The sequence below is a fragment of the Cydia pomonella genome, chromosome 14 (genome assembly GCF_033807575.1).
Source record: "Cydia pomonella isolate Wapato2018A chromosome 14, ilCydPomo1, whole genome shotgun sequence".
NCBI lineage: Eukaryota > Metazoa > Arthropoda > Insecta > Lepidoptera > Tortricidae > Cydia > Cydia pomonella.
Genome location: NC_084716.1, coordinates 6,344,992 through 6,357,852, shown reverse-complemented (window position 1 = coordinate 6,357,852; position 12,861 = coordinate 6,344,992). Strand labels below are relative to the sequence as shown.

Sequence of the window (12,861 nt, the reverse complement as noted above, 5' to 3'; positions counted from 1 at the left end):
GCCTTAAATGGAATTCAAAGTAAAAAGCGGCTAACTTTAGCAAATTATTACTGGGTAAAACTATGGAATGTACAAATTCTGAAATGAAATAAATTGAATTGAAATTACTAAAGATTTTCACCGTATGCTATTATGACAATGTTTTTTTTTTATATTTGGTAAGTTTTGGTGTGGTTAAGCTCTACAAATCTTAGTCACAATATATGGCTTGGTCGTTTCGCTACCGTCACATGGGTGTAAGGCAAAAAAATATTCACTATTTATTATTTTTTATTATACAATACTTCTTGTAGTAACGAAACCAAGCCACATATTTTGCCTAAGGTGTAGAGTTTGTATAGTTAGGGCTTGTAGAGTTAGAAGCTTAGTACTACAAGAGATCTGGTCTACCGCGAAAACCGATTTTTTTACTCTCACTAAGACTTAGAGTGACAGAGAAAAATGCCTGCAATTGACGAACTTCGATTTTCATGGTAGGCCCTCCGATAACTTTCTGACAGTGCGGGCCTTATGGTTTCGTCTTGGCAACATTTTAATGAAAATGTTTTTGATTGCTTTGATTTGGATTGCTTTCTTCAGAAATATAGGTGTTCTTCTTCCTTGTTTGGTTGATCATTACTCATTACCATAAATAAAAAAATGCCTACAATCCATGTAGCCAATTACCCCTGCGGGCTACTAAGCACGGTCGCATTTTTATCGCCTGTCACCATGCCTATCATGTTCTAACAAGTATGTAAGTACGAAAGTGACAGGCATAGTGATAAGTGATAAAAATGCAACCATGCTGTCACCGCTGGGATCCCGTATTTGATGTAGAATCTGTTAAGATTACTTATTAACCTATTAAATCTTTTTTTACAAAGTAGGTACTTGGTGAAAATTGTAAGGTTACCTAAGTTCAAGGAATGAATGAAGACAAGGTCAGACGTAGTATGTATGCGCATAGGGTCAAATGCGTCTACCCTAGATATGACCGTAAAAAGGATTACAGGCCCTTTTACTGTGACCTCAAAGGAAGAGTCCCTTTTCTTACTAGGAAAAGTGCGGTCACAGTGGAAGGCCCTTTAGCCCTTACACACGCGGTGTTCCATGGACAAATCCCGACTGGCCTTGAATTTCGTTCTATTATCTCATAGATTACTAGTCCGCACATCCGTAGTGAAGCCACTTCAGCTGCGACATTATGTCGCACTCGTTCGAACGGCCATCGCAGTACTGAAGGTCGAGTCGGTTTGTGTACACCTCCCGGTTGTAAATTAAAAAATACAAGGACGATGGCTGTTTGTACGGTGAATGGGTGTCACAATTCATCACTAAATAAAAACAAATCACCTGATATTACATTCCACGCGTAAGCATCGAGTTTAATATGATATTTTTACGTAATTGTGAATACAAAAATCCAAACCTACGTCAGCCGCCATTGCTTATAAATGTTGCCAGTGAAATGAATCTTATTTCATTTAAATGAGGCACGTTTACATTCTAAAATAAGTACTCTTACTTTAAGTTCCTTGTATTATTAAAGAAAATTATATTTTTCATTATTTTATTTCAAAGTATGTTTGTTTTAGATATCCGATACTATAGCGCCAATACCGAACAGGGTCGGCTCGTGAGGTACCTCATTGTTTGTAAATAAGTATAAAAATTTATTCAAATATAGTATTTTTGCATATTTGTAAAATAAAATAAAATAGTAAAAGCTTATTTATTTAAACCTTATTGCCAAAAAGCAGGCGTGGCTCTCTCCGCGATTTCGTCGCGTCGCTACAAGTACATGCGGTTCGCGTCCAGACCAATTTTGGTGTCTAGCAGTGGTTGCCGCGCACCGCTACGGTACGGATAATTTTTGAAACATTTTTATAATTTTATAGATTGTTAATTAGGTAAATTACTTATCGTTGGGGATAGTGCAATACCGCATAACTAACAAAGTTGAAAGAGTTCAAAATTCAAACAACGTTACAAAGAAGTTGGACCTTACTGCATTTGTTAGTTACGCGGAATTGCACTATCTCCGACGTTATGTATTTGACATTTCCTGCAGTAATGCAGTCGACCGCAGCAGTATTGCAATCACACTCAAATTTTGAGGGTTCAATGTAATAATGGAACCCTAAAAAGCTTATTTAACTAAATTAAAAATCTATACACTTAAAAATTTTTTACACTTAAACTAACTAACTAACTAACTAACTAAAGATGGTCATTTGTCACCATGCCTGTCACGTTCTAACAAGTATGTAAGTGCGAAAGTGACAGGTGATAAAAATGGAACCATGCTGCCACTGCAGGGTTCGTAAATGGTATACTGTTGACGGAAAAATTACGTGACGTTGCATGAAGTATAATTCCAATTTAGTCTTTCCGTAATAATTTATAATTTGTCAACCTCTTCAGTTACCCAATGTTACTCTTAACTATCTATATATTGTTATAGAGGAGCGGGACTTCCTGATACAGGTATTATTTCTCTTAATAGGAAGTCTCTACCTTATTGTAATGTTGTCAAAAACTTTATTTATTTATTTTAAACTTTATTGCACAATAAAAATAAGTACAAATGGCGGACTTAATGGCTTAAGGCATTCTCTACCAGTCAACCATAGGGCAAAACAGAAATTCTCGAATCGAACAATAATTCAAAAGCAATGACAACTATAAAAGTAATAAAAAAAAAATCTTTCTAAGGGAATAAAATATTTAAGATTTGATTTTTGATTTAAATATGTGTTTTTGTCACTTAAATAAAATAATGCATTTTTTGATTTTTAACAGTATATTTTAAGTACCTAACATTTATTTATTTTTCTACGCGTCAGTAGATTAGTAATCCCAATTTCTATTGTTAAAAAAAATCCCTGTGTGATAAAATCATGATATTTTTGCCTCAACGTCATGAAATGTACGGGCCCTGTTGATATCGCATGATTGACTTTGACTCTTCGCTGGCCCAATATTACAGGGTTATATGTTACATTATTCAAGATAGTTGAAATTCGACTCAATGTCACTATGACAATGTTCAAATTTCAGTTCGGTAAAAGTGAACCATAGAACCCTGTAATATTGGGCCAACGTGTTATCAAGTACATCGGCATTTGTGAAATTGTCAGTCCTTTGTTTTTGGGATCTTTTGTTGCGCGGAAATTTTGGTTTGAGCCTGTTTGATTAAGTTACGCAAAAATAAAAATTGTTTTTGTATAGCGGCCATATATTACAGCGATTCGATGATGCAAGCCTTAAATGTTGTTTTATTGTTAAGCTCGTAATGGCAGCTTAACACGGTGATGTATTGTCAAATGGTACGTAATATCACGTTCTTCAGCCTTTTTCTAAAAAAATATTTGGGAGTGAAATATTTTTTACGGATAACGTTTTAAAGGGTTCTTTGCCGCTACTTCAAAAACACATTCTTTATAATTGAAAATAACAAGTCCTATGTGTTTTCATATTTATTTAGAAGCAAAGCGTAGATAATATGTACAGTCAGCGTCAAATACTTTGTAGCAGTCAAAGTGGCCAAATAGTTCGGTAGACCATACTAAATATATGGTGTACCGAACTATTTGGCTACTTTGGTTGCTACAAAGTATTTGACGCTGACTGTACTAGTACAGTCATTTAATCCTAGGATTAAGGTGGTAATAAGTTAGTATTTTTAGAGCCCCGGACGAAACTGTTCGCGGATTTAATCGATTTGCAAAACCGAGGTGATTTGAAACCCAAATTTAAGAGGTAAGGGGACGGCCGCTTCTTCGTACAAACGTAGTCCAAATTTTCTAGATATTGACATTATGAAAAACATTTTGACATAATTTGATGTCTTTTAACTATAACTATGCCCCTACTTTTTATTATTATTATTGTAAACATTAGGAGCGAAAAACAGATACATAAATTTTTTTAAATGCTCTTAACTTTTATAATAATTAAAAAATCTAAAAAAAACTAACGTAGAGGCATAGCTGTTGTTGATATACAACAAATTGTATCAAAATATTTTCAATAATGTTAATATCCAGAGAGGAAAATGAGGACTCCATCTGTATGAAAAGGCGATTTCGCGCGAGTCCTCCACTTTCCTCTTAAAGAGTCCACGTTTTATTTTGATTAATTACGTTCTAGCCAAACATGATTCCCTTGAAATCAAAATTTTGCTAATGAGCAGTGTAAATTAATTTTCTTAATTGGTTTCTGGAGTGTAGTTGATTGAGGATAAGAAAAAATGAAGAAAATACATATATCTTTTGAAGTTAGGTACTAACTTCTTTATAAATTGTTTTTAGTAATGTTCATATCGAAAAATGTGTACACAATTGTCGGTAATGAAACTTATTATGAATTACCAGCTAATGGCAGCAATTTCATTTGCATTAAATTACCGTTAGGTTAATATTTATTTAACCTAAATGACCGTCTGGGTACCGTTATTTAATTTTCTTTTTAATAAGTGCGCGACGACAATTCAGAATTGCAGCAATTTTATAAAAAGTAAAAAAAGATCTTTCGGATCGATGACAAAGTATAGTTTCTATTTTTCTCCGTGAGCTTCTACGGATTATCGTCTTATCTATTGTTTAAAAACCGCAAACGCGCGTGCCACTACGAAAAAATGGTCAAGCCGCATAGGTAGCGTTTATTGAATTACTACTCTATTGAGCACGGAATAAGATTCATTATGAACTAATACAGAATTCTAACAGAATAGCTGTCTGATCTCTATTGGTGCGTCTAAGGTAAACGCTCTCAAACCAGCTTAACTTGTGACACTGCGATCCGAAACAAAGATACGTATTCGAAGACCTCGCTTGCACTGGTAATGCGAGCGCACGGCTAGCTAGCGCCAAGGAAGCAATGTTATGTTTCTCGAGGAGCAGGTAAAAAACAGGGCCGGATTTTCACACAAATATATTTGTGTGAAATATACACTAAAAATGGAAGTTAGATTTGAACAGAATTAATTAATGGTATTGTTGCGAATGCAATTTATTATTATATAAAAATATTCCCAATGCAGTAGCTAAACGCAGGCTTTTCAAAAGCACCAATAGGAGCGCTCCACATATTCTGTATCGCGGCCAATTAGAAGCACCTAAATTTAAACCACCATTTGTACTGATCAAATATTGCAAAATCACTCTCTCATCATCTTCCATACTATCAACAACCAACTTTCTACATTTAACCGTTTTGGCAATTAAACCCTTGTAACCAGTACATTGGAAAATTATAACACTTCACTAAGAATCGAAGTTTTATTTGAGGCGTTGAGATCCTGACCTGCACGGCGGCTACATTAGGTATTACATACAGATTGGACAACTGATTGAATAGATTTCAGATTTTACTGCCAACGTTCAAAAAGCCGCTGTATTGTGCAATATACGTACCGTACACGTACATGAAAGCCATGCAGTGATAACGTCTTTACCATTAATTTGCATCATCATCACTGCCTGGATTTTTAAATTTGATAATTCGTAGTTACTTCTTTTTATATCTTTTTGTTGATTACTTTTACTTTCGTCTTACGTTTACTTATTTAAATCATTTATTGAATGAAAATAACATTATTGAAAATAACCATTATATATACCTTTTTTTCTTGAATTTTTTCATAGATAGAGGTTCTAATAATACACTGCAGTTTAGTTTAGCAGTGGGGGGGGGGGGGGGGGTGAGGAAAACTAAGCTGTAGGTAACGTTGTTTCACTAATGTAACGTACCTGTTTTACTACGTGTTTGTTATCCTAAGTCCTTGGTGTACACCCGATTATATTTCTAGTTATAACTTCCAGGAAAGTCCACAATCTACTTTAATAATTTATTTATTAGCGATCGAGGGTTAGACAAAGGCTGTCAAATATTTTACAAAGCCTATGTAGCCCAGTAAACAGAGACAATGAAAACTTCCAAGTCAATTTCAGACACCCTTTATCTGAAGGACTAACGTTAAAGGCGATGTTTGTTTCAAAGCGGGGTTTAATGGTTTAGACCAGCATTTTATTTAAGAGAATACAAAGGACCATGGGCAACTTTGTATGGAACTTGGTCCAAAAACCAACAAACAGAGACGAGAGTTAGGTCATTAAACAAGTATTCCTATGTACCTCATTTCGATCTATGGGCACCAAGCGGAATTCCATTGCAGAAGTGAGATATGGGCATTTTAGTAATAATGTCGTCAGCCTTATTACCTACGCAATAGAGTCCAAGTAAGTAAATGAATTGCTGCAGGGTAGATGTTCACGCACCGCGCCAGCCGGCCGTTTGGGCGAGCGCGGGAAATGGTTTGAGCGGTCGAAGAGCGCACAAATTCTCGATTAAAACTTGATTTTAATTAGATTTCTGCAATGATTCAACTTAGAGGCTATATAATGAAATATAGTATATAAAAAACCCTATTAAATATAAATAACTTTCAACTTGACGCATTAGTCCTTTGATTTTGTCAGCATCTACAGGCACGAACGTAAGTGGTATCGTAAAATGTGCCTACTTTTCTCCAATATTTATAATATTATTTTGATCTAGTCTAGTCTAGTTTATTTCATAATAATAAACTACAATAGAAATGTGAATTTTGGTATATCAGTGTTGCCTAAACGCATACTGGGCAATTCTGCATCACTGTTTGCAGTGTTTACCGCGTGTTTTTAGCGATGTTTAAGTGGGAATTAATTAATAAAAAAAACTATAGCCTATTAGGAGAAGTAAACTGTCAGCAGTAAAAAGAAGTAGGTATAAAATTTACACGATAACGTAATCTTATGAAATATACGAACTATCAGTTTCCTCTTTTTAATTCTGGGTGCTTAGCCGACGTGGCAATCGTTTACGCTCTGTAGCGAACGAAACGCAACTGTCTGTGGCACTGATATAGAAGAGAGATAGAGAGATGGCTATGCTACACTACGGAGCGTAAATGATTGTCACGTTGGCTAGGCTACCCTGAAAATGAGTTCAATTCAATTCAAATGATTTATTTGTAAACATTGGTAACAGTGTTGGTACAGGCAGACAGACAGGTCGTCGACAGGCATATGAATTGGATGATATACCTGTCTGTCGCACTAATATAGAAGAGAGATGGCTACGCTACGCTACGGAGCGTAAATGATTGTTACGTTGTCTAGGCTACCCTGAAAATGAGTTCAATTCAATTCAAATTATTTATTTGTAAACATGGCTAGGCTACCCTAAAAATGAGTTCAATTCAATTCAATTCAAATGATTTATTTGTAAACATTGGTAACAGTGTTGGTACAGGCAGACAGACAGGTCGTCGACAGGCATATGAATTGGAAATTCGATATACCTACTAAACTAAAGAAAAAATATATTATTCAATTATATAATCATATTAATTGTCAAATATAAATAAAATGAACTTAGTATAAAGTTCATAATTGCGCGTATTACAAATTCATAATCATTTATTAAAATGTATTTATATTTTCATGTCAATAAGTCATGAATATATACAATATAATTTTACTCGTACAGGCTAATTTAAAGTGCCACCAAGAAACTCTAAAAGTTCTGCTAAATAACCGCCGATAAGTCTTAAAATCGGGTATCAGTTAATAAAAATGACGACCTGTCAGGCCAAATGGGTAGTGACCCTGCCTATGAAGCCGATGGTCCTGGGTTCAAATCCTGGTAAGGGCATTTATTCGTGTGTTTAGCATGGAGATTTGTTCCTGAGTCATGGATGTTTTCTATGTATTTAAGTATTTATAAATATGTATATTATAGTATATATATCGTTGTCTAAGTACCCGCAACACAAGCCTTATTGAGCTTACCGTGGGACTTAGTAAATTTGTGTAATAATGTGCTATAATATTATTTAAAACCTGACTATAAATTCGAAGCATTTCTGCAACATCATATTGAAACTTCCATTTGTCTTTGTGCAGCGTGTTTCAACTTTTCAAAGGCAGCGGAGATCGAAAAAGTATCCAATATTCAACTGTTTGCTGTCTACTGTTTGCGTATTTCATGCAATCGAGGTAATTCTGGACGAATTGTCGAAGCCACACTTTTTTTTGCATTGATATTGATCATTAACATATCCTTAGAGATGTAAAGGGTCTCCAAGGCTTACACCAATCGAGCTAGCCTCAAACAAGCAAAGCTTGTACTATGGGGTCTATGGGTACTATTAGGCTTGTACTATGGGTACATACGTAATACATAAATATATACTTATATACACAGAAATCACCCATGACTCAGGAATAAATGTGTTCATCACACAAACAAATGCCCTCACCGGAATTCGATACCGGGACCATCGGCTTCATAGGCAGAATCACTACCCACTAGGCTAGACCGGTCGTCAAAAGAAAATCAACACCATTTTAATTCTTCTACACATACACATTCTGTAAATATTGCTGAAAACTAGTGTAGTAAAGTGTTCTGCGGCGGTATTATGGTTCCATTATCATTTGTCACCATACCTGTCACGTTCTAACAAGTATGTAAGTGCAAAAGTGACGAGCATAGTGTCAAGTAATAAAAATAGAACCATGCTGCCACTGCTGGTGTAGGATTCGGTCGATTCCCACGGAACCGCCGAAATACCACAAACCTTCCAGTAAATGCAATACAGTAACATTAATTTTGTTTGCCCCTAGGTCTCCCCAACGACTTACTGGTGTGCTGGCACCAGTACCCCTACTTCCTGGGCATCGTGTTCTGCAAGCTACGGGCCCTCATCTCAGAAGCGTAAGTCTCTCTACCCTCACCGTCAGCGACCCGATAGGCGGGTTCTTTGTTCGTAGGCGGTTTTCGATACAAAGCGGATAAACCCAGTCATGTGCGATTCTTAGTTCGACTACCATTTCGTATTTATATATTTAAGGGGATAATTTCGCCTTTGTACACATTTGTTATTGTATTCTTTCCGTGTTCGTCAGCGCGAAGCGCGTAGCATGCGTTGGCAGTGCGTTAATCATATTATAAAAGAAAACAGTTACAGCAAAAACAAAGATTAAAGATAGAGGTAGGCAAAAGATGCTATCGCTAAAAAGCGATCTCGTCGCGGTAATATTTGGGTCGCGGAATAATAGAATGTTAATCAAAAAGAGTAGTCGTGGTAAACAAATAATTATAAAGCAAATTTTAGGCAAAAATTATAGTTATTTAAACGATTAAATAAACGTAGGTACAGTCAGCGTCAAATACTTTGTAGCAGTCAAAGTGGTCAAATAGTTCGGTACACCATACTAAATATATGGTGTACCGAACTATTTGGCTACTTTGGTTGCTACAAAGTATTTGACGCTGACTGTACCTACATATAAATGAAAAATACAAATATGATACATATGTCGTGGCCAGATCTTAGAATTGATCAATTCATGTTGTGGCAATCATTTCATGAAATGATCGGCTGACCACATCATGAAAAGTCAATCCTGACCTTACCATATCATGAAATGATCAATTCATAAATGACATGTCATGACATGATAAACATGTATGATCAGCGGTAGCAGCATGGTTCCATTTTTATCACTTGTCACTATACCCGTCACTTTCACACTTTCATCCTTTTTAGAACGTGACAGGCATGGTGACTTTGTGACAAATGATAAAGAGCCGACCATCTTAGCCCTACTGGCCACGACACAGATGTACAGTCAGCATCAAAAGTAGCGGATCAAACAAGGTTTCAAAAGTATCTACCATTCTGTAACAGCTTAACAAAATGTGGTGGTTCTATATGTAGGTAGAGCAATTGAGACGTTAAAAGATATACTTTTGAACGTAAATTTTAGAGATTTATCAATATTTGGACAAGTTATCTGGAATATCAGATACTTTTGGCGCGTTGTTTCATCCGCTACTATTGATGCTGACCCTACATACATATATATCAAACTCGGCATTCCTGGTTGTATTCGGAAAGAAAACATTCACTTGGTGACCTAATTCCATTCCGCTTTATGACAACCAGATGACAACTTAATCCCAAGAATTGGCGTAAACGCTTCTTTTTACGAAAGGGACTGCCATCTCACCTTTTAACAGCCTTATTGGGATTAGTCCCGTTTCCTCGTGACGTTTCTCTTATAACCCGTAAGGTACCACGAGTCACCGACAGTGTCAACACTGACATTATATTACGCTAATGATTTATAACCCGTAAGGTACCACGAGTCACCGATAGTGTCAACACTGACATTATGTTACGCTAATGATTTATAACCCGTAAGGTACCACGAGTCACCGACAGTGTCAACACTGACATTATATTACGCTAATGATTTATAACCCGTAAGGTACCACGAGTCACCGACAGTGTCAACACTGACATTACATTACGCTAATGATTTATAACCCGTAAGGTACCACGAGTCACCGATAGTGTCAACACTGACATTACATTACGCTAATGATTTATAACCCGTAAGGTACCACGAGTCACCGACAGTGTCAACACTGACATTACATTACGCTAATGATTTATAACCCGTAAGGTACCACGAGTCACCGACAGTGTCAACACTGACATTACATTACGCTAATGATTTATAACCCGTAAGGTACCACGAGTCACCGACAGTGTCAACACTGACATTACATTACGCTAATGATTTATAACCCGTAAGGTACCACGAGTCACCGACAGTGTCAACACTGACATTACATTACGCTAATGATTTATAACCCGTAAGGTACCACGAGTCACCGACAGTGTCAACACTGACATTACATTACGCTAATGATTTATAACCCTTAAGGTACCACGAGTCACCGACAGTGTCAACACTGACATTACATTACGCTAATGATTTATAACCCGTAAGGTACCACGAGTCACCGACAGTGTCAACACTGACATTACATTACGCTAATGATTTATAACCCGTAAGGTACCACGAGTCCCCGACAGTGTCAACACTGACATTACATTACGCTAATGATTTATAACCCGTAAGGTACCACGAGTCACCGATAGTGTCAACACTGACATTACATTACGCTAATGATTTATAACCCGTAAGGTACCACGAGTCACCGACAGTGTCAACACTGACATTACATTACGCTAATGATTTATAACCCGTAAGGTACCACGAGTCACCGACAGTGTCAACACTGACATTACATTACGCTAATGATTTATAACCCGTAAGGTACCACGAGTCACCGACAGTGTCAACACTGACATTATATTACGCTAATATTTTCGTAATTTACTTTCTATCAAAGAGAAAGAAATAGCGGTGGATTGTCAAAAAAAATATTGCAGCCGCAGTAAATTTACTGCCATCTTTAGACACATGATTAAAACTTTTAGAACGCCATTTGACTTTGATCCTTATTCTTTCACTGATATGTGTTTAATTCGTTAAATATCAAAAAGTGGCGCCATCTTACCGGAAATAGGGTAAAGATCGTGGCGCCATCGCTCGAAACTATGCCGCCATACCTTTGGTCTTTGATCTATTAGATGGCGCGATGGCGAAGTTTACTATGGCTACAAAATTTTCTTTGACAATCCACCTCTATTTCAAATTCTCTTTGCTTTCTATACATATAACTCGCACTAATATCGAGCGAGATGCAGAAAAAGCAAGTTACGTAGACGTTAACATGTATGTCAGTTTTGATAGTGTTAGTAAATCGTTGAAGGAAACCACTAAAGTTAATTTTAAGGTAAAGTCAGGTCTGAAAATATCGATACGAAGATTGTACCAAAAATATATATACACTACCTTAATATATTGGCAATAAAGTCGTGTATACATATTTTTGGTACTTTTTTCGTACCGACATTTTCAGACGTGACCGTACCTGCACCAAAAAGGGCCCATTCTCTTTCTTATGTTTAATTAACTTGCAGTTTTGTCTGTTGTATACAAGGTACCAGTGGCGGCGCGTCACAAATATTCGTAGGGAACCCGGAGCTAACTTTGCTTTCCTTTTCTCCATGAGCCGATCGTGAAAGTACTCAACGAGCTGAAATTAGACAAGCCGGTGGGAATCGAGTTCTTTGAACGATCCGCCACTGCAAGGTACTTTATTAGCGAACATGGATACCAAATTTGAACCCATTCATACTTATAAAAGTAAGAAATTTCGAAAGTAGGCAAGCGCAAGACCCGGGCCTTCTTTGGAGCAGGTATCTAACAAGTTTAAATAATGAAACAACGTTTGAGTCCCTTTTAAGTATTTTTGTTGATATTTCAAATCACACTTAGAATAACCTCAATTGGTCACTCGGTTGATGTTTAAAAAATAGATACGTGATGACCATGCGAAGTTTTATTTGTTCGTTTTGAAAGATGTGCGTGAAAGAGCCAGGTCACACTGGTGCGTTGCGTTTGCGTCGCGTCGTCACAACGCATCAATGTGGCATGTCAAAAAATGTATATGCAAAACGACGCAGCGTCGACACTGCGAGGACGCCTGCGACGAAAAAACGCGACGCAACGCAACGCACCAGTGTGGCCTCACACTAAGGCTGATAGTAGTGTCGCACTGACGGTCGGTGCGGAGCGATACGCACCGACCAATTGTATTGTTTCATATGCAAAAATATCAAATATTGAACATTTTTGGCATTTAGAGACAAAGTATTTTTTACATTTCAAATATTGTTAACGATGCGCTGATAATCCGTGAAACGCAAAACGATTATCAGGCCCGACATCGAGACTGGGGGCCTACCGCGAAAACCGAAACTCGTAAATCTTTATCTTTTACTCTCACTGAGACGTAATTAGAGTGACAGAGAAAATTGCCCGCAGATAACGAACTTTTAACGATTTTCGGTTCAGGATGTAATTGGCGCTTAAGATTTGTGTGTCCAACGACTAATAATGGTACAAG

At 36.8% G+C, this 12,861-nt stretch overlaps 1 protein-coding gene across 1 annotated transcript in view; it reads left to right on the top strand.

The window, feature by feature from the left end:
* LOC133525349 (neuropeptides capa receptor-like) overlaps window positions 1-12,861 on the top strand; it is a 146,549-nt gene that overhangs the window by 31,728 nt on the left and 101,960 nt on the right. Inside the window, exon 2 of the mRNA XM_061861633.1 lies at window positions 8,655-8,745. Coding sequence (XP_061717617.1) covers window positions 8,655-8,745 — 91 coding nt within the window. The remainder of the gene's footprint in view (window positions 1-8,654; window positions 8,746-12,861) is intronic.